This window comes from Camelus dromedarius, chromosome 7 (genome assembly GCF_036321535.1).
Source record: "Camelus dromedarius isolate mCamDro1 chromosome 7, mCamDro1.pat, whole genome shotgun sequence".
NCBI classification, from domain to species: Eukaryota; Metazoa; Chordata; class Mammalia; order Artiodactyla; family Camelidae; genus Camelus; species Camelus dromedarius.
This window is the reverse complement of record NC_087442.1, coordinates 47,205,673-47,229,061: the sequence shown is the minus strand read 5'-3', so window position 1 is coordinate 47,229,061 and position 23,389 is coordinate 47,205,673. Positions and strand designations below refer to the sequence as shown.

At 39.0% G+C, this 23,389-nt stretch overlaps 1 protein-coding gene across 1 annotated transcript in view; it reads left to right on the top strand.

Moving 5' to 3' along the window:
- The window catches only part of DNAH11 (dynein axonemal heavy chain 11), a 280,424-nt gene that overhangs the window by 196,889 nt on the left and 60,146 nt on the right, over positions 1-23,389 (top strand). Inside the window, exons 62-65 of the mRNA XM_031455028.2 lie at positions 2,269-2,403; positions 7,439-7,609; positions 19,249-19,484; positions 20,674-20,796. Coding sequence (XP_031310888.2) covers positions 2,269-2,403; positions 7,439-7,609; positions 19,249-19,484; positions 20,674-20,796 — 665 coding nt within the window. The remainder of the gene's footprint in view (positions 1-2,268; positions 2,404-7,438; positions 7,610-19,248; positions 19,485-20,673; positions 20,797-23,389) is intronic.

Genomic DNA, 23,389 nt, shown 5'->3' with positions numbered 1-23,389 from the left:
TGTTCCCACTCTCTTTGTATAGAAAACCCATGTGTAGGTGATCAGGGGACAGAACCAGAGTTTGAAAGAGAAGCCTGGCTCAGGAATGTAGATTCGGGAATCACTGGTGTGCAGATCATGAGTGTAGTGTGTGAAGAATAAGGAACAGTGGGAGGATGTTCCCATCTTGGAGTGAATCCTGCTGTGGGTCTCTGAGCCCGTGAACTCGGCTATCACTGTGCCAGGACTCTGGTGCTCACAGGGGCCAGGCAGCCAAGTCCAGCTTCTTACGGAACAGGACTTGAACTTGGCCTGCTTGTATACAGGGCCACTACTTGTCATTCTGGCCAAAAGACAAAAAGGGTGGGGACACTTTCTAATACAGATTGCCTTCCAGACTTCAGGGCTGGTTCTCTAAAGAAGAGCAAGGTCATCTTCCCAGAGCAGAGCCCCAGGCACTGACTCCTTCCATATACCAGGAAGGGATTAAATTGTGCTCTCATTTTCCTATTCAATAATTATAAGTTATTTTTATGATTATTATTTTAATAAGATGGTTAATAACCACAAAAGTTTTCTCCTTAATACATGGAAAATTTCAGCACCTCTCATAATTCACACCCCATCTTTGAAGAGCACTTCCTCTGATAGACTGTTCTGACCGTCACTCCTCACCCCCTCCTAACTGTTCAATCTGCCTATTCCTACCACAGCATCAAGCATATACTATTCAAGAAATCCTAGTGAGCGTTGAAAGAAAAACTAGTCAACAGCAGCTGATTTAGACAAATTAAGGATTAAACAAATTGATTTTCTAAAAATTGTCTTCATTCTTTGGTCAAAACTCTGTCAGCTTGACTAAAACCTGAAGGAAAATGTTATTGTCTGTTGTTAATGGCTTTCTGTAAACATTAGAAGCAAGTTAATAATGTTTGTAGAAAAATGATGAGGATGCCCAGGACAGATATGTGTGATTCTACAAATCTCAAACTCCCAGTTTATCCCTTCCCACCCCCTCCCCCCGGCAACCACAAGTTTGTATTCTATGTCAAACCACAAGTACTTTTAATAAATTAAAATAGACCTCTACATATTTATTTTAATCTGATTTCTAACTAGTTTTGTATAATCTCCTCTAGGTCTCATCAATTTGATCTTATTTTGCATGTTAATTTTAACATTTTCATTTTTAGAAGGTACTGTTTTAATGATATAAATTAATACTATAATAATTAGACAAATATAGGCACCTTTATATTATAAATGGGGTATGTTCTACACGTTTGCTTATTACAGTCTCTTGGAACTTTGCACGTATTTACAGGAGCAATGTTGTAATGTTATTTAGGGTGGTCAGGACTGGCAGGTAGCAAGATACTGCAGTACAAGGAGTCTCCCGAGTGTGTGGTAGCTTAGCCAAGGCTTTGTCGGCTGCATGTAAGAGAAACTTGCTCAGAAAACCTTGAGCCAGAAAGGAGACCAGAATGGCTTCTGGACCCTAAGGGGAGAAAAGCGTGACTAGGTCTCAGGAGGAAAGGGGTCCAGGAAACGAGAAGCTGCCGCAAACATGTTAGGACTCTGTAACTTCTCATCTTGCTTCCCTTTCAGTCTTTCTCGTTCTCCAGAATGGTTTCCCTTGCTTTCCTGTGCACCCGGGGGAATATGGTCCCTTTCTAAATGAAGCCCTCTGAAATTCACACATCCTCCCAGGTCTTTTGATGCTAAAGACAATGACATACCCCTGACTTTCAGTCTGCAGTTTCCAGAAGAGAAAATCTGGTTGGCTATGTGGAGTCAGGTTGCTGAGGTCTAAACGGGTCAGCTGTTAACACCCGTCTTGTTTGTCTGAGTTATGGACCAATGAGAGATGGAAGGAGGGTCTGTAGGTGGAGAACCAAAAGGTGTCCCTTATCATTAATGAAAGCGGTCCTGGAGGATGAAGCTTAGGCACGGGAGAGGGCACAGTGCACCCAGGGTGTGTTTGAGTCGGAAGGGCCTGTCCACTTGCCCCAGTCGCTGTCTGCGCTCTGCCCAGTGTAGGGAGAAGGCAAGAAGACTGCATGGTGACCCTGCCATCTGGGGTGACCTGGGTGTCTGGGGTGACCCTGATGCGTTTATTGTCAGCAGCTCTTCCCATCTTCCCTAACACAGGTATCCTAAAGGAGCAAAGGTCAAAGGAGGGAAAGAGGTCTGTTTCATTTACCTTAAGCTCATAGGTGTTTTAAAATGATGATAATGTTTCCATTTCATCTAAAAAGGACTCAAAAGTTAATTTTGACTCTTATTTAGGATTTGGATCGAAATCTGAGCAGACTCACAGCTTCATTTGAAAAAGCAATAGCCAAGAAAGTTCGGTGTCAAGAAGAGGTGAACCAAACCAACAAAACTGTCGAACTAGCTAACAGACTGGTCGCTGAGCTTGAGGCAAGTTAACCTTTACTTGCAAAGTTCTAACTGAAATATTCCGAATCAGTTTGGGGGGAGTTTGTCTCTATTTGTTGTCAATACTAACAAACTCACATGGAATCACCGACAAAGGGGAGTAATCATCATTCACACTGTAGTTCTGACTTACCAAAAGAAAGTAATTGATTCTGTGTATTTTTCAGTATGTAGCCATGGACTCAAGTGGTTTTCCTAAGATATGTCAGAAACTCAGGCCACTGTTAGGTAGCTGTGGTATTAAACTATTGTCTGGTTCTTTTAATACACATTTGCAATTGAGTTCTACCAACAGAACATTACCTCAAGCTAAGCCTGCTTGGCTTATGTTCTGTGACATCTTTTTACAGGTGACTGACATGCTAATGTGAATAGTTACTCCATTAAATAAAGATTTTTTTAAATAGTTCTTACCTTTCTCCTGTTTGAGCATGAGTGGTGGAAGAACATGTAGCCTTTTGACATCAGTGAGTCACATATTTAATTTGCTCTCTCGTGTGTAGTATATTCATACAATTGAATAGTATTTGATTATAAAAAAGACTGAAATACTGTTACATGCTACAGCACGAATGAACCTTGAAAATATCTTGCTAAGTGAAAGAAGACAGACACAAAAGTCCACATATTAACATAGAAAACAAACTTATATTTACCAAAGGGAAAGGCAGCAGGGAGAGGGATAAATTAGGAGCATGGGATTAACAAATACAACTAGTAAATATGAAATAAGTAAACAACAAGGATTTACTGTATAACACAGGCTACAATATTCAATATCTTGTAATAACCTGTAATGGAAAAGAATTTGAAATATGTATGTGTGTATGTATGTATGTATAACTTAATCACATTGCTGTATGTCTGAAACTAACATAATACTGTAAATCAACTATACTTCAATTAAAAAAAAATTTAAAAAACACCACACATTGTATAGTTCCATACATATGAAATGTCCGGAATGGGCAAATCTAGAGAGACAGTAGATTAGTGGTTGCCAGGGCTGAACAAGGGGGTGGGAGTTGGGGAGTGACTGCTAAAGGTATAGAGTTTCTCTCACGTGTGAGGAAACATTCTGAAATTACTGATGATGATGGCAGGAATCTGTGAATATATTCAAAACCACTCAGTTGTGTACTTCAAAGGGTGAATTTCATGATATATGAATTAAATCTTAATAAAATTTGTTTTTTTAATTTAGTTGCTACCTAAAAGTATGTAACTGCACTATTAGAACTGCATTTAGCTGAAGGTGATAGAAAAGTTGATTTACCGTGGCTTAAGCAGATAGCTTATTTTTGACATGTTAAAAAAATTCCAGGGGTGGACCATTATCAGTGTAGATTCAGGTAACTAGTGATCAGACCCCTAGTGTCTCTGCAGCCTTCCACTGCTCCGTACTTAATACATGGTCATTCGCCCTCACGGATTTCGCAGCAAGGTCACAGATGGGCACTGCACCTTCACATTAAGGAGAGAGAGAATAATCTGTAGCAGCTGAATTCTTCTCCTTTTATAAGAAAAACTGAAGTTTTTCTGGAAGCCTCTCTAGGACACTGCCTCTTTAGTTTCTCTTGCCAGAACTGGAGTAACCTTGTCTAGCTGCAAAGAAGGCAGAAAAAGTGGGAAATGGATTGATCACAATTGGCTTAGCCAATCTCCGTTTATCCCATGAGGCTGGACACATTAACACTCTTCTCAAAATCAGAGCTCTCTTGTCAAGAAAGGAGGGATACATGTATGTTAAGATGGGTTGAGCTGGGTGATAGCCTAATTTTTTATAAATATAGTAAATAGACTTTTAAAAATCTAATTTAAATTTACTACAAATTTAAATTCATCATCTCTCTGAAACTCTATAGTTTACTATACACAAACTCATAGTTCACTCTGCAAAATCCACTCACCCCACTCCATCTCCATAACAGCAAGTCTGTTCTTCTGGTTGTCATGGCCAAAGCTTTGGAATCACCCTTGACTTTTTGCTCTTTCTCATGACTCATATCTAATCCATCAATATATTGTAGTGACTCTACCTTCAGAGTCCATTCAGAATCCCAGTGTTCTCATTGCCTTAGCCTCACCTCACTGGTCTAGGCTATTACCATCTCTCCCCTGGGGTACCACCCACCCTCTACTACTACCCTACTCCCCAAGGTCCAGTTCCCCTAGTGCAGCTGAGTGATGTTGTAAGCAGTTAAGTCCATTCACGTCAGCACTCTCTCAGAATTCCCCCCTGACTAATTGTCTCATTCGAAGTACTGTCCAAAGGTTTTACCTGGCCTACAAGGTCCTCCATGATCTGGCTCCTGGAACCTCTGTCCTCGCTTCTGCCACCTTCCCTCTTGCTCTGTCTTCACCGGCCTCCTTGTCCTTCCTCACACTGCCAGTCACTCTCCTGCCTCATGGCCTTTGCCTGTTTCCTCCATGTCGCTTACACCTTCCCGGGTAATGACATCACAGGCTCCAGAACTTCCTTCGATGTCTGCGAAAAGTTCTCCTTATCACGTGATTTTCTCTGATCTCCCTACGAAAAAGAGCATGCGCCCTGCCCCCTACACACACCCACACACTCACCCCCACACACACTAACTCTATAGCTCTTTCCGTTTACTCCGCTTTATTATTTTTTCATAGTATTTGTCATCACTTGGCACACACACTTGTGTATGTATATATATGAATACATATTTTTTTGGTGATCTTTTTCTCCTAACTAGAGAATAAGCTCTCAAGAGCAGGATTTGTTTTCACTTGTTTTCTACAGTGCTAGATTCCAAGTGTGTAGAATAGTCCCTGGAACGTCATAGGCACCAATAGGATTTGTTGAATGAATGAATGGGTGAATTTGGGGAGCCCTTGTGTTTAAAAAAATTCTGGGGCCTTTTGAAGACTCTTGTCCTAGGTCAGTTGAGAAATTTCACAGCTACTAGTGGTGTTTATACCTGCTTCCATTTAAACTGGTAAGATTTAAGCAATCGGAAGTGTTTACCACTTAAGAGGGACCTGAGAAACAGAAAAAGTGTCATTTTATTAGACTTACTTGAAATAGTTACAGAATGTCTGAAAGTTTTATCAAGGGAAAAATAGGTTCTATGATGTATCTCTAATACCTAGCAGTGTCTTCCAAAGGCTTTATTTAGTCATGATAATTTAAAACAGGAGAGGGAAAAATAGTTGAATAATGTTAAATAACAAAAAATACATGTGTGTGTGTATATATATTTTTAAAGGATTAATGGAGGATGTCAGACCTTTTCCTTTGAGGATAAATTATTTCTGACTAGAACAGGAGACAGTTAACTTGGGAAAAGCGTCAAGAGTGATGATTTTGTCTATATAACATTGACCTGGAAGCTATAGTCTCAACCATTCAGACTAATAAATCAGGCAATTTATATTTAATCATTAACTAACTCCGGAGCTGAACAGCTGTTCAAAATTAGAAATGGGTCACCCTAGCCAGGATGACATTACAGGCAATCTATAATGCATTAGAATAAAATTATAGTGATTTTTAACTGTCTAGAAATTTATTACAGGACATGTTCCAACTCTTAAACCCTTGTTAGCCGGTGTCAGTAATGATTTATGTTGCATGGGTGGTATAGTGAAATTATTGATGATTTCAATCGCCGATAAGTCTATGTTTGGTAAATATTCAATTCCAAACCTGATTTGGAGAATGAGGTGGGTGCACTTTATTGTTTATCATTTACTAACCAAAGGCAACAAAGTTGGAGGGAAAGCAAATGAGAGATTCTTCTTCAAAATTAATGGGTTTATTATCTATAGCTGAAGAAGGAAAGTAATGAATTCTGTTAAGAGAGCAAGGGAGTTGTAGTTCCCTAGTGTTTAATTATAGCGCTAACTTGGAGTGATCTTTATCAAGCAAGCAAGGGAACTATCTTAAAGTAGCTTTCAGAACCATTTTCACCCACTAGTTTGGTTACTTCAGTGCTGTGGGTATTTTGATGGCTTGTGGTGAACTGGAATTTCAGTCTGTTCTGACATATTTTTGCTTTCTGTGATCTCTCTTCTTTCATGAGAAAAGCTAAATTCCACAGGGTTCTGTGCTTGTACTACAATTTCCTGGGTTTTTTTTTTTTTTCTAGTTACTGTTAATTTGCATGTTCTTAGAATGGAATGTGGTATTTAATTTTAGCATGTACTGAATCAAAGTGAATTAGTGAACTATCCTGCAGTTCAGTCAATCCATAGATATTTATTGCAGTTTTATTCAAATCCAATATTAAGGGCTCCACATACTTAACCTGGAAATCAGATCTTAAATGGCCATTCAACTGGATCTGAGGACTTGAACAGCATTCGCTGAGCATACTGTCTTCAAGGCTTCCTGCTTCCGTCTTTTCACATAGGCTATAAGTTCTCCCACTGTTTGAGTGATTATATTAGAAAAATGACCTGAAGTTAGTAACTGCCAGCACTATTTTTTAACTAATAGAATCCTGGCTAAGTGACTCTTTCAGCTTTATATTTTTATTAATTAATATACCTGCTGTCGCCATTTCCCTTTTTGTGTAATCAGCCGACACCCTGTACGTTTAGCACAGTGTTTGCCTAGGGCAGTACCACTAGGACCACTGCTGCTAAGTGGGAGGAGTGGAGCAGTCAAGCTGCCATTAAAAATCCTAACATCACTCTGTCTTGGCTGCAGCCCTTGATTCCACACTCCCAGAGGGACAGGAGGGTGACTGTGACTAAGAAGGACCTCAATCATAAAGAGTTAGGGCATCCAACAGGAAGGAGATGTTAAAGATCTAATGTCATATTGTCATGAACTCCACTGAAAAGTGTTATACGAGCACCTTCGTAATGATGGGTCCACAGGTATGAATGGTTATCATAGTCGTGCCATCCAGTTGTGTTCCCGTTCCTTCCAAAGGCTGTGCAGAGCAACATAGACTTAAACCGCGTGTAGGGTAATTACTTTAAACGTTTGTTGAGTTGATGCTCACCCTGCAGTTTACATCAGAGTAATCTTATCTTGCAGTCAGAGAAGATTCGCTGGGGTCAGGCGATTAAATCCTTTGAAGCTCAAGAGAAGACACTCTGTGGAGATGTTCTCCTTACAGCAGCATTTGTGTCTTATGTTGGATGCTTTACAAGACAGTATCGCCAGGAACTGGTAGACTGCATGTGGGTTCCCTTTCTTCGACAAAAGGTAAGCTCGTTTCCTGGCAGTGGCCACATGTAGAAGCCTCACACTGAAATTTCAGTAGTAAAAACAGTGTATGTTCTGGGGTTTTTTGTACCTCTGTAGTATCACCTGCTTGGAAATTCTAGTATTGATGGAGACGTTTCTTACGTGTTGCCATTTCTCTTATTTTAGTGATTGCAATAGGGAGATGGAAAATGTAAGAATTATTTAGATAACCTAAAGAGATATAGTTGGAAAACTGCTTTTAACAAAACTGATAACTGAAATAAAATTTGGATCATTGTGTTAGCATATAGCATAAAACTGGTTACTATTATGAGTTATCTGTTGAAGATTTTTTTCACAACTACTTTCACGTGAAAAGTGTAACGTTTTGTATGTAAGTATAAAAAGAGCTCACCCTCAATTTGAAAATTCAACCTCATAAGCAAGATGAAATAGATTTGGGAGGTTTGAAATTGTCTAGTTTAAGATCATCCTTGTGCAAATGAGAAACCTGAGACATGGAAGTTTAAATGACTGGATAAGGTCATAAAGGAGAGGAAACCAGACCACTGACTTGCAGGCCACTCTTTTCTCGGCAGTGTTATCTCAATTGATTCAAGCCAGTTCTTCAGTTACAGATCCAGCCTTTGAGAAATGGTAGATCTCTCTGTATATTTGTGTTCTACGTTGGTAATTATGCTTCAGTTTTCACAATAGTTGTTTTCTTGACAAAAAATACATGCCCATGGAATTTCTGCAAGTTAAATGAAATTCATGTTTAGGGGAAAGCTCGTTATTAAAGGCATCCCATAATTAATAATCGTAAAAGAGAAATTCTCCGGTAACTAAATTATTTTAGTATATCTGTAGTATTAAGTCATATTCTTATACCAGATACTTTTTAGAAGAGGTTGTCTGTCTTACCGCCGAACGTCTAAGGTTTTCTTTATGTACTTCTGCTGTACACATGCCTTTTATGTGAGAGGATAAAGCATTCTGCTAATTTCGTCCACCTCCTACTGCACTGTGAGTGTCCAGTGTGTCCGCTGTCACATTCTTCTCTCACTGCTGTTTCTCAGCCGCATCTCCAAACTTTCATCCTCTGTATGGATGTTTTTGTCTGGATCAATCTGTGACGACTTCAGATGGACTATTGGCCTTTTTTGTGACCCTCTCTGCATTCTTTATCATGCATAAAGTTTTCTCATTCTTTCCAGAATGATAGGGAAATCCACTTACTTCCTGATGTCCAAACCATTGAACTTCACATTGTCTTAATGTTGTAATTGCTCTGCACTCTATGATCACGTCGTGGTCCTGATGGTGTGAAGTTGTGCTGCCTAGTCATTTTACATTCTTTAAAATTGAAAACTTGCCTTCTCTAATCTAAGTTTTAAAAATGGATTTTTAATTGCTGGCATAACATTATTTAGGGTATGTGTTTCTGGGAAGTTTCCCATCAATTGATTTGTATTTTCCTATTTACTTAAAATTCCAAGTATGGAGCTCCATAAAGATAAAATTTTGTTTTGGAGACTAAAATGAGATTGATTGTTCTGAACTAGAAAAGTAAAAACGAATTTTTTTTAATTAAAAAATTTAAAAAAATTGATTGACTAACCCAAACCGTATAAATATTCTAAACATATAGCCAAAGCAAAATGATAATTGTCTGATGCTGTATGCTAAACAAACATTTGTTTTAGCTGCATGCCTGTGTTTCACTATGGCTTAATAATTCTCAGGGCCCCTGTGTCTGTTTTCAGTTATCCCAACACTCTCTCCTTTTCTCTTGAGGACATAAGCACCATGTGAACTGAGAAACAGATCCTAAAACATGACCAGCCTTCTCTTGCTCATCTCTGGGCATAGCTGTACTAAAGGAAGAAGGACATTCCCAGTTGTATTAAGGACATCCTTTTGGAAGAGACCTTTCTGTCTCTAAGACCCCTGGCAGAAAGTGCTAAGGAAACCTGACAAATGTTTGTCCTGTGGAAGAGAGGTTTCCAGTTTCTGGACTACTTATCTTCCACTACTTCTAGATTCAGTCACAGCAAAGTAGAAAGACAGTCACATCTGTGTGAACATGTGCCACGGGCCAAGTGGAGCTGAAATTGCTTATTAGTGTTAATTTTTTGATTAATTGTCCTTCAGCAGTGTTCCCTTATCCTGCCCTTCCAAGAAGCAACTCCTCTTACTGCTCCATATCATGCAGGACATTTTCTAGAGCTCTGTGTTCTCCTAAGTGTCTCTGGCTGTCTGTTTGACTTGGCTGTCCTGTGGATTCTAACAGTTTGTAAATTAACCATTCAGCAAGTGACTGATTTGTGTCGTTTGTAAAATCTCTAAACTAAGCATGTCATTTATTAATGGCTGTTGACATATTTAAGGTCACCTTGGAGAGAAATTTTCTAAAGTAAGTCAGCAGTCCTTAACGTGTTCCTAGAAATGAAAACTTCATATTCTGAATGTATCAAAACTTCAAAATCTAGAAAGTAAACGTAACTCAGTTCAAGTCAAAATCTCAAGAATTGTATTTTTACTTGGCCTAGTAGTTGTAAAGTTTCCTGGAATATGTATATGTGTATATGTATTTTATTGAAGTATAGTTGATTTACAGTATTGTGTTAGTTTCTTGTGTACAGCATAGTGATTCAGTCATATATATATATATTCTTTTTCAGATTCTTTCCCTTAATAGATTATTAAAAAATACTGAATGTAGTTCCCTGTGCTATATAATAGATTTGTGTTGTTTGTTTATTTTGTATATAGTAGTAGATATCTGTTAATCCCAAATTCATAATTTATCCCTCCCCGCCTTTTTCCTTTGGTAACCATAAATTTGTTTTCTGTGTGTGTGAATCTGTTTCTGTTTTGTAAATAAGTTTAATTAGGTCCCATTTGTTTATTTTTGCTTTTATTTCTATTGCCCTGGGAGACTGACCTAGGAGAACATTGCTACGGTTTATGTCAGAAAATGTTATGCCTATGTTCTCTTCTAGGAAATGTATGGTGTCCTGTCTTAAATTGAAGTCTTTAAGCCATTCTGAGTTTGTATGTATGGAGTGAGGGAGTGTTCTAACTTCATTGATTTACATGCGGCTGTCCAGCTTTTCCAACTTCACTTGCCATAGAGGCTGTCTTTTCTCCATTGTATATTCTTGCCTCACTTGTCAAAGATTTGACTATAGGTCTGTGGGTTTACCTGTGGGCTCTCTATTCTGTTCCATTGATCCATATGTATGTTTTTGTCAATGCCATGCTGTTTTTTTTTCAATTTATTTATTTATTTATTTTTATTATTGAGTTATAGTCAGTTTACAATGTTGTGTCAATTTCCAGTGTAGAGCACAATTTTTCAGTTATACATGAACATACATATATTCATTGTCAACATTCTTTTTTACTGTGAGCTACCACAAGATCTTGTATATATTTCCCTGTGCTATACAGTATAGTCTTGTTTATCTATTCTATATATGCCTGTCAGTATCTACAAATTTCGAACTCCCAGTCTGTCCCTTCCCACTTCCCTTCCCCCTGGCAACCACAAGTTTGTATTCTATGTCTATATGTCTGTTTCTGTTTTGTATTTATGTTCATTTGTCTTTTTCTTTCTTTCCTTCTTTGTTCTTTTTCTTCTTCTTTTTTTTGTTTAATACCATGCTGTTTTGATTACTGTATCTTTGTAGTATTGTCTGAAGTCTTGGAGGGTTATGCCTCCAGCTTCATTCTTTTTCCTCAGTGTTGCTTTGGCAATTCTGGGTCTTGTGTGATTTCATATAAATTTTAAGATTAGTTATTCTAGTTCTGTGAAAAATGTCCTGGGTAATTTAATAGGGATCATATTAAATCCGTAGATTGCTTTGGGTCATGAGGCCATTTTGACATTAATTCTTCCAATTCAAACAGCATGGCATATCTTTCCATTTCTTTAAGTCATCTTTACTTTCCTTTTTCAGTGTTTTATAGTTCTCAGTATATGAGTCTTTCACCTCCTTGGTCAGATTTATTCCGAAGTAACTTTTTGGATATGATTTTAAAAGGGTCTGTTTTTTTTTTTTTTTACTTTCCTTTTCTGATATTTCATTGTTAGTGTAAAGAAATGCAACAGATTCCTGTATGTTACTCTTGTATCCTGCTATGTTGCTAAATTCGTTTTGTAGCTCTAATAGTTCTTGTGTGGAGTCTTTAGGGTTTTCTATATATAGTGTCATGTTATTTGCATATAATAACAATTTTACCTCTTTCCTTCCAATTTTGTTCCCTTTTATTTCTTTTTCTTGTCTGATTGCTGTGGCTAGGACTTGCAGGACTATGTTGAATAGAAGTAGTGAGAGTGGACAGTCTTGTTCCAGATTTTAGCAGGAAAGCTTTCAACTTTTCATCTTGATGTCACTCTTCCTCTGAGATCCACATGCAGTCTGTCTAGGCTACACCTTAAACATGTATTTAGAATCTGACCATTTTCATTGCTCCCATCCTGGGCTAAGCCATTATCTTTCTCTTTGATTACTGCAAAAACCTCTTAACTGGTTTCCTGGCTTCTACATCTGTTATTTCTCTCCAAAAGCTTATCTCAGCATATCAGCCAATGTGACTTTAAAGATGCAAGTCAAATTAAGTGAACTGTCTTCTAAAATCCCTTTGATGACTCCCCAGATACTCAGAGCAGAAAGCTAGAAATCCTGCAAAGGCTTATAAAAATCCTGCAAAGGCTTATAAAAATCCTACATGATTTGGCCCCACTATCTCTCTTTATCTCTCTTGTTTTTACTTCTTTCCTTATTACTTTGCTCTAGTCACACTGGCCACCTTCCTTGATTATACCAGACATGCTCCAACCTCAGGCCCTTTGCACTAGCTGTTTCCTCTGTCTTGAAGTGTCTTCCCTCAAGTTACACATGTCCTTCTCCCTTCTATCAGTTAAGTCTTTGTTCAAACAACACCTTCAAATCCCTAGATATGATTACAGTCTCCATCCCTCAACATGCCTCATCCTACTTCATTTTTTTTCACCATGACATTGATCACTTTCTAATAGTACCACTTTCTAATACAATTTCATTTATAAGTTTGTTATGGTTACTATCTCTCCCCTCTCTCAGATAAAATGTAAGATCCATGGAAGCAAATATTTTGTGTTTTAGTCACTGCTCTATCCTAGAATGGTTCCTGAAACATTGTGAATGCTCAGTATTTGTTTTCATTGAGATATAATTTATATGCCATACAGTTCACCCAGTTAAAGTATACAGGTCAGTGATGTTTAGTGTATACACAGAGTTGTGCAACTACCATCGTAGTCAATTCTAGAACATTTTTACCACCTCCCCTCATATAAACCCTACATCCATTAGCTATAACCCCAATCACCCCATCCTTACTGGGCTTAGACAGCCACTAATCTATTTTATGTCTCTATAGATTTGCCTATTGTAAACGTTTCATATGAATGAACTCAGAAGATCTGTGGTATTTTGTGACTGACTTCTTTCACTTAGCATGTTTACAAGGTTGATCCATGATGTAACTTGTATCAATATTTCATTCCTTTTTATGACTAATATTCCTTACATGGATATCCCACATTTCATTTATCCATTCATAAATGTTGGATAAATGGGCAGTTGATGGGCGTTTGGGTTGTTTCTACTGTTTGATTAGTATTAATAATGCAGCTATGAACATTTGAATTATTCATGTACAAGTTTGTGTGGACATGTTTCATGTCTCTTTGGTAAATAAGCAAGAGTGGCATTTTCTGGGCTGGATGGTAACTCTATGTTTAATCTTTTGAGGAACTACCAGACTATTAATCTGTACTTTTAAATAAATGAATATATGCTTAAATGTACATTGCATATCCATGGGAGAAGTGATGGATTATTCAATAAATGGTGATAGAACAACTGATCAACCATTTGGGCAAAATACAGTTAGGACTCTCCTTCACGGCTTCATGGAAAATAAAAAGAGTTTCAACTGATTTAAGCATTAATAACTTAATAAGCATAAATTACTTAAAATGTAAATGAATGATTCATAATTATGAACTGGACAATATAGATGAACATTACAGAATTAGGGGCCATATTATAACCCTCATATAGTTAACTAAGAAAAGAAGTTGGAACTTTTTCCTAAGCACGAGGAGTTACTGAAGGATTTTAAGCAGATCTGTGACGTGGTCAGAATTACTAATTTGAAAGCTCACGTTGGCCACAGAGGAAACAGTGACTTGCAGGGGAAGAGACAATTGTTGACAATTGAGGCTGTCTCTTAGAATGGTAATTCAGAAGACAATGAACTGAACAAGGTAATGACAGTGGACATGGAAGAGGGGTGACTCCAGAGGCGGCATGGAGGAAGAGTTGATGAAACAATGCAGTGGATTGATGGGGAGAAAGTATGGATATGATGGTGCTACTCCCTCTGATTAAAATAAGTTTGGGGAAAAAGATAACGGGTTTGGTTTTAGGAACACTGAGGTATCTCTGAAACATTCAGGTGTCAATAACCAGCAGAGAGCAGGATAAGAGCATTATTGGGTGGGAGTCAGATTTGGGAGGCATCAATGTGAGTGTAGGTCCTTGGAACTCTAGGATGTGGTGAGATCATCTCAGCAAGAGGTTTCGAGTGAAGTGACCTGAGTCAGTGCTGACATGTAAACAGGGAGTAGAGGAGGATGAGCAATGAGCAGAGATGGGAGAAACCCCAGGCTAGAGTGGTGTCATAGGAGGTAAGCATGTAAACAGGAACAGTCAGTCATGCCAAAGCCACAGAGTCAAGTGAGAAAAGAACTAACAACTGAAAGTGTCCTCAGATTTGGAAATGTGAAGGTCTCTTGTGACCACGAGGGTGTAATGAGCCAGAAGCCAGTTGTCCCCGAGTTACCTAGGAAGTGAGGAAGTAGGCAGAAAGGACAGATTGTTCTTGTAGGAATTGGCCTGTGAAGGGAAGGAGATAAACAGAAGTACTGAGTGAGGGACATGAAGCTAAGTGAAGGGTTTATTTTTTCAGTATGAATGAGACTAGAGCATGTTTCTATGCTTCTGGAGAAGAAATGGAAAAGGAAATGCTGATGATAAAAGGGTGAAGAGGTCGATCCATCAGGAACTGGGAAGAAGAGATGGGCTTCAGAATATGGAGGAAGGAAAATGGAATGAGCCTCAGATAGAAGAAGCAAGACTCCTCCAACGTAGGCGGGAGGGAAGGAGACACAGTGGACCCAGGCAGAGATGCAGATAGAAAGAAGGCTGACACAGTGGTCACTGTTGGGCTTTCTCCTCTCGGGGAAGCAGGAAGATGCAGTGCTACTTGGCCAAAGATAAGAAAATTGAGACTCGGAGAACATTTGTGAAGAGACTGGTAGAAACATCAGAAATACCCATTGAAGGCAGTCGGAGAGTAGATGTTAAGTGTTTCCAAGCAACTTTGAGAAATCAAGGATGAATTTGGAAAAATCTACATTTGTAGTCATAGTAATAAAGCTTTTGGCAGCAATAGTCACAGTCTGGCAGCAAAAAGAAAGGACAGAGAATGTCAAGTCCACCCAGGGTACAAGCTATACATGCAGGTGAGCCAGGAGGAAAAGGCAGGGAAGGTCATGTGACAGTCAGAAGAGCAGTTAAGGAATGGAAGACTCTATGTAGGTTGGATAGAGAAGTGGGAGTAGCTAGAAGTTAGTGATTCAAAGTATGGTAGGGTTTCTCAAAAAAATAAATGTAGAATTATCATATCACATCGTATCCTCATCCTACAGTTTCTCTTTCTGGAATCTACTACCCAAACGCAGGAAAAGCAGGGACTCAAACAGTTATTTGTATATTTGTTCATAGCAGCATTATTCACAATAGGTGAAGAAATCCAAATATCCATCAGCCGATGAATGGATAAAGAAAACATGGCATATACATACAGTGAAACGTTATTCAGTCTTAAAAAGGAAGGAAACTCTGACACAAGCTACAACATGGATGAACCTTGTAGATGCTATGCTAAGTGAAATAAGCCAGTCATAAAAGGACAGATATTTTATTTCATTCTACGTATATGAGGTACCTAGAATAGTCAGATTCATAGAACCGGAAAGTACAATGGTAGTTGCTGGGGGCGGGGCCAGGGAAATGAGGAATTACTGTATAACGGGTATGGAGTGTCAGTTTGGGAAGATGAAAAGATTCTGCAGATGGAAGGTGGTGATGATTGCACAACAACGTGAATGCACTTAACATCACTGAACTGTACACTTTTCGAAGATTAAAATGACAAGTTTTATGTGTGTTTTGCCACAATAAAAAATACATGGTGGGTAAAGGACTAGATGTCTTAATGCTGTTAGTAAGAGTGTTATGTTGAAAGGTATGAGAGAGGTAGAGAGAATCATGGTTAAAGAATTGGGTATTAAAAGTTTAGGTTTCACTAGTGAAATTCTTTCAGCTTATTACAGGGTCTGGGGCAGCATTTCTCATCTAAAGGAGGAGATAGTATAATATGCAACCAAGACATACCAACATCATTGTGGGTGGGGTGTGTGGCTGGTATGGGGCTGGTGTATAATCTTCCCAGCTGGTTCTGTTGTTTTCTCCCCTTCCACCTCTTCCCCCATAAGGCTAGGGTGGAAAGGAAATATAGTGCTTTGGCATGAAGGTTATCAGGGTTGGAGAGTGGATTCGTTGTCTCCATGAGCACTGAGGTTATCAGAGGTCAACAGCTAAACTTAGAAAGTGAGAGGATCAATAGCTAGTTAATATGAGGAGGACACATGGGAGATTGTATAGCTGGACTCCATGGGCCTCAAAGGTGGCATTTTTTCCTTAAGGTTGGAGGAGCTGTGGTCTTGGAATGATCTGCAGGGAAGTAAGAAGAATGACAGCTCTTTCCCACAGACTTTTTTTTTTTCAGTAATGAGAGTATTAAGAGAATGAACTGTCTACTTAAGAAAGCCCTCAAGTGAAATGAGACCCTAGGGCAGTGGTTCTTGGACTCCAGCTTCATGTTTAAATCTTGTGGGAGTGAAAACATATGATGCCAGTTGAAGTTGAATCATTAGAGTCCGGGTGGCAGCTTTGAAAGCTCTCCTGTGATTCTAATATACAGCTTGGGGTTGAGAGCCCCTGCCGTAGGGAAGAGCTGGGTTTTAGTTAGGACAAGCAGGCAGACGGAACAAGAGAATTTGGTCCCACCAGGACTAGGACACTGACGGGCATGTGGGAAGTGTTGTCAGAAAGCACAACAGTAGGGGCCGGAGTTTGGAGGATGGCAGGGGGAGAAACAGAGTAGCACGGTGGTACCTGAAAAGGACAGGGACGGTTGGGTATACGTGGTCTTGAGGGTCCAAGTAAAATTGTTGTCCAAAATTGTTTCCATCCAAAGTTATCGTCTCCTGAGCAGACCGATGAAGACGTGGGCAAGTTCAAGGAGGCATTTGTGCTCTGCTCATTAACCTCACCTAGCAGTTTAGAGACAGAACAAATACATAGAGTTATTAGGCATGTTGTTAACCTTTCAAAGCCTTAGTGTCCTAAGGGGGAAAGAGAGAGATACTTACTTTGCAGAACTCCTATGGGAGTTAAATGAGATAAGGAACAGAGTGAATGTTTATGAGTAAATTTTGTAAACACTTAAAGCCCTATCAATAGTGGCTGTTTTGTTACCATCATATTAGGAGAAACTGGGAGTCTTACCTCATCAGAAGTTCCCTTTTTTCCTTTGGAATGTGCCACTAGGTCAGGTCTCAGTGGATTCTGATGTACATTTGGTGTTAGGATGAGTCTGACTTGGCTCAGGGTATGTGTTTCCAGTCTGCTCTTTTCTCTTTCCTAAAAGCTTTGAGAAAACCAGCGGGGAGGCTCCTTCCTTTTTTGCCCCAGCTCCATCCTGACTGACGTGCTGACACTGCTTAAGCTGTGGGATGGATTCGTGCTGACTTGGGAGGCTGACTTTGGGTGTCAAGGGCTTCCTCTTTGCACTTGGTTTCCACACTCATGTTCTTTTCTGCAGACTCCTTCAAGGAGTTCTGCAAAGAAGAGTGGATTTTAAAGAAGATACATATGAATTGAGATTTATTTCCCCTAGTCTAAACCAAGGTTAAAATTTATTATAAAAGTGGTAACTGTACTGTAACCATCAAAATAATTTTTGATGAAAAAATTTCTGCATGTAGTCACACAACTACTTATTTGAATTTAATATGATAAAGAAAATACCCTAAACTTCACTTCTAAAAATTTAAGTCTCTAAGTATTTTACAATATTTATCATATTCTTTAATGTGAGTTGCCTGCTTTATTTCCCTGACTAAAGTGGCTGTTAACAAACGGGGACTTTGATCCCCTGTGCTCCACCCTGCACACAGTTGGTGCTCAAACAATTCACACTATTGAATTCAGACACAAGATCTACATGTGTACCTTCTGTTACTCCTTATAGAATCAGAAATTAAAGTTATTTTATCTCGTTATTTCAAGTTGCTTGTATTAAGTAGAAGCTAAGGAATTAAAGACACAGAGCTTTTGCTAATAAGAGGATGCATATTCTGAATAACTTGCTGGTTGAGTCAGATACCAGGGCTCCTTGTTCCTATCACTGGGAGGTAGAGTTTGATTCATTTGTACGATAACATTGCCAGGGACAGTAGGAATATTGTGCTGCGTCTCCTATATTAACATCAAATTGCATGCTGGCTTTACTGTCGGGCTTCTTCCAGCATTTTGTGTGCTGAAGCTCTGCGCCAACCAAGAAATCCAGCTGCTGCTATAGCTTCCCCTGCCTACTCCATCAGGTGTCCACGTTCCACCCCCTACACAGCCAGGGGACTAGCTCCTTATTCATCTTGCTGATCGTGGTATCTCCAGACAGCGTTTCATATGCAGGAGGTGCTCAATAAATGTATGATGATGGATGACAGATCGAATAAATTCCTTCATAAGTTCCTTTCTACAACCTTGAGGTTTTGTTTGTTTGTTTGTTTTTATTTGTTTTTTGCAAAATCAATCAATTTTGGTAAAGAACTGATCCTTATCTTTAAACTAGAGTTCTCCTTCTCTCTCTTTTAATGGAGACAACTCCCCACTTTGTAATGCTTCTCTCCGCCATCGCAGTGTAGACAGTTTCAGTTCACTCTGAAAGGAGAGGCTGTGATCTTAGTTCCTCGGGTGCGAGCTGATGGAGTTACAGGAGACTGAACGCATGCCATTAACCCCCGCCCCAGAAAACGTTATCTTTTTGTAGTGCTGACCTGTAGAAAAAGATGAAATGCTCACACAAGAGGGTGCATTTCATCATTGCTTATGTGGGGTAATTACTCCATCGGGCAAATAACACTTCTGTTGTCCTGTCATACTTCCTGGAGTCTAAATTCACTCTCACCTTGTTGGGGTGGTTGTAGGTATGTGGAGTCGCTTGAAGCTAGATGGATGCGGTAACAAACCAGATGTTGAATGCTGCAGCTGACAGAAATTCTGCGATGTAAATGCCAGGTTTATGGAGTCTCATCGTATTTCCTGATGAGAATTTTCTTTGGGTCTGGAGAGTTAGCGGAGAACTTGCATGTGGTCTCTTGCCCTTGGTCTCTTGTTTTCTCAGCTGTCGTGTTGAGTCTTCTGTTCCACCACACTGCCAGTTGATTGCCTTTGACTCTGATTTTAAAGGTCTACATCCCCATAACCGAAGGGCTGGACGTGATGACTATGCTGACAGATGATGCCACAGTCGCCGCCTGGAATAACAAAGGACTGCCCAGTGACAGAATGTCAACCGAGAACGCCGCGATCCTCACCCACTGCGAGCGCTGGCCCCTGATGATAGATCCTCAGCAGCAAGGAATTAAGTGGATCAAGAATAAGTATGGAACAGCCCTGAGAGTCACACGCTTGGGCCAGAAAGGGTACGTGAAATCTGAAGGGTTGACTTTCAGTTGAGCTGCTGGAAAGGGTTCTGATTTTTACCAAGTCCTGGCATTTCTTAGAACTCTCTGCTACTTTGAAATGTGACAGTTGAGTACAGCTTGTTTATCTGCCTGCTTACATTTCACATTAAGTATCTCTGTCAAAGGGCATATATGTCAGGCAGCATCCACTTACCTGAAGAAGTTAGAAGGAAGGTTAGAACAAACACTGAACATGAGAGGAAAAATTTCCTAAGGCAAAGAATGGAAACATGATGTATTATAACCCTCTGTAGGGCATTTGGCATATGGTAACACAAGAATTGTCACCTGCACCTACATGCTTAATGATGTTTACAGTCTTATTCCTAAATATGTATTTGGCCTACAGTAGGGTTTTAACATGGCTCAAGTCCCAGCGTTGAGTGTCTGAGATAATTCTTAGGCAGGCTTCACATGTCGCTTTTGAGAACCAAATCTGCTCTGAGATTTTTCTGTCACTGGGTCCACATGACAATGTTGGCTGGTAAGTGGAAAGCTGTCTCATATGTAGCTGGTCTTCAGTAAATGTTGAATAAATAATTTTAGACTTCCTGATATTTCATTTCAGCCCCTCATCGTCTTTTGATGTGTAAAATGAAATAAGAAATGTCTGCAGTTGTGCAGATAAATGATCTGCCTTGCTTATCTGAATGCTTGGAGAAAATTATTTTTGAAGGGGAGAGACTACTTTTGGAGAGGGAGAATGAAATAAAATGATAGTTTACTGCCTTAAATGATCGAATCTAAAAGTGAATCTAAAAATGAAAATTTGATTAAAAAACCACAAGGCATTTAGTAACATTTGAATTTTTTAACCAAAGAGGACCTATAGAATAAATTTATGATGTTTGGGCAAATTACATTTATTTCAACCATAATCATTGTCAAAAGTGAGTAAATTACACATAAACTTCTTAGTTCATACTATTGAATTTCACTTAGAAAATATAATTATGAAATTTATCTCAGAATCTAATCTTTAATTTCCATGTATTCTAGTCAAAGAATACTACTTTATAAAATAGTATTTCCTTAAGTTAGTTTGTACCATTTAAAGCATATTAAATTCAATATAATTTAATATAAGTAATTTTAAATATTTTCTCTGTGCTTCTTTATGTTATTTTTCTTCTGACTGAATTTTAAGGTTTTTGAATGACATTGAAACTGCTTTGGCCTTTGGAGATGTCGTCTTAATTGAAAACCTTGAGGAAACGATCGACCCAGTCCTTGAGCCATTGCTTGGCAGGAACACAATTAAAAAAGGAAAGTAAGTACCTTTTATGCTACATATGAGTTTGGTCATCAGCTTTTATTTCTCAGCCATATAATCAAGGGCAGTCTATGGGAATTTTCTTGGTGATATTTCTGAGTTTCTGTTCCAAGTCACTTACATTCCAAGACCAAAGCACTCTTGATGTGATCCAGACGTTCAGACCATTTGTTTGGTGGATTTAGATTCATGTTACCCAATTCCTGACTTAGAGACCCCAGAAATGCACTGTCACAAATCTGAAAGCAGTTACTTCTTCATTAGTTTATACCAGTGTTTTTCTGACTTTAGTACTTGGCAGAACACCTTTAGTATGTTTGCCTTAACTGCCTTTCACTTGTATCCTTATTTACGTAATATGTTTAAAAAACAATTTTAAATCCACTACTTTTTTTAACTCAGCCTCATCCCAAGTCATAACACCCACAAAACCATGGATTTGCTGTGCTAGTTCTGCTTTTCCACATGCACTTGAAATGCACGTAACCATTAGAAAAAAAAGAGTTGATTAGTGGACCCCTAAGCTCATCCCTGTACCAGCAGTGGTGGACTGGAACACCCCTGCTGAGCTCTGTGTGACCTTCCAAATGGCTGCCATCCCCCCAGACGCCAGCTCTCCAGGACATCCTCCCAGGGCCAATGAAGCTGCCTCCGAAGGGTCATCATGTCACTTTCTACCTGTGTGTAAAAGGTCAAATGCAGTAGTTGTGACTCTAACCAAACCTGTGTGGGCTCAAGGGAGGTTGTGGCATTCCAGAAGCTCTCTGTGCCTCTTCACTAAGGAACCAACATTCACTAGTCTTACTGCACTGGATTTCCTTCTCTTTTTTGGTTCTTTTTTTCTCCACAAAGGTGTAATTTCAGAACTTCCCCCACACCCTTCTTCCTTGATATCCATTCTCTGCCTTTTCATCACGAGATTATTCCTGTCAATTTTAAGTGGAAATAGGCCTACTTAAGGGTGACTAACTTCTATTTTTTAAAAAGTCTCTACCCAATTAGTGTGGTATTTATTATACGACTCACCAAGTAAATCCATTTACAGTGACTGACAACTTATAGTTGTTTAATAAACCAAAATTTACCCAGACGAACATTTAGAACACTCTAATAAGACACTTGACAAACTGCAGCTCTAACATAAATATAATTGTAGCTGTGTCTGATGTGTTAAAAATATAGTGTAAAATCTTGAATGTCACTAAAGTGAAATCCTTGTTATTAAGATTCTGACTCTATTACGAAGGCCTAAAATTTTTTGTCAGCGAAATACATCTTCTCTAGCTTTAACTTGGACCTCCAGTAACACAGTTTAGATGTAAGAAATTTGGTGACTGTCTGTTTTTATATATGTATGTGTTTATTTTTTGATAATCTGAAATTTCTAGAGACTGATAAATTTGAGTCCTGATTTTTTTCTTGGTATGAATATAGTTAAGTATAAAAGAGAATCCCAGAAGTTTTTTTTTTTTTATTTCAGAAACAAACTATTTTACATACAGCATCAATTCTTTGTCACAAAATATCAAACCAGAGCAATTTATTTCAAATTAATATTTCCTGAATATGTACTCTTTATTAGGCTTTGCAGAATTGACCATATCATTGTAGCATTATTAAAAGATAAAGAGAATTTAAAATATGTAAGAATATATCAGATGGTGTTTATTGCATGCATTTATTACTGTAGTAATTCTGGCTCCTATGTGCTTATGTGTGGAAACAGCCATTTCTATGAAGGTAAATTCAGGTCTATATCTCTAGTTTTTTTAAATGTGTTTTTAGAGTATCTTTATGCAGAAAATCTGAGTCCTTACATTTCTCAGTCACTGAACAAGCCTTCTCTGAACATGGCTAGACACCAGGCACTGTACTGGGCGCCGAAGATTCAGAGCATGATAAGGTACAGAGCCTGCCCTTAAGGAAGCTACGTTTCCTTAGCGGAAAGAGAGACCTGTAAAAGTAATACATGCCCTTGGTGTAATGATAGAAGTACTCATGATAGGGAGTCGTCATGGTAGTGGAGACTTGGGAAGGCTTTGTGGAAAAAATTGGATTTGATTACATGGACATCTAACATGAGTCTTGAAAGATGAGTGCCATTTGTCAGACAGACAAGTGGGAGAAGAGAATCCTGGAAGGAGAGAACTAATACCAAATAGCAGAATGCACGAGGCAGCCTAGCAGCCTTGGGGAACTGCAGTTAGGACTCGGATACATGGAGAGTCCCATTTTGGGGGGAAATAGAGGAGTATGCACTGAGACAGATGAGACTGGAGATGTTGTCAGGACCCAGAAAGTGGACATCCTTGGACATCTAGGTTGGCCTTTTCCTATAGGGTGATCGATCTTTTCCTTGAGACACACTAAAGGGGTCCATTCCTATCAATAATGCTGGTTGACAACAGCAGTGGTTTTTGACCAAAGGACCTTGCCTTCCTGGAGTAACACATCTGGAGTTTCCATATTTTCACTTGAGAATCATGAGCATCTGTCAGTGGGGAAGGTGGTGAAGACTTAAGCCTGGTAGGAGTAATGTGATCAGATTTCTGTTGCTGGAAGGACACACTGTTGGTGCAGTGGGAAGTAT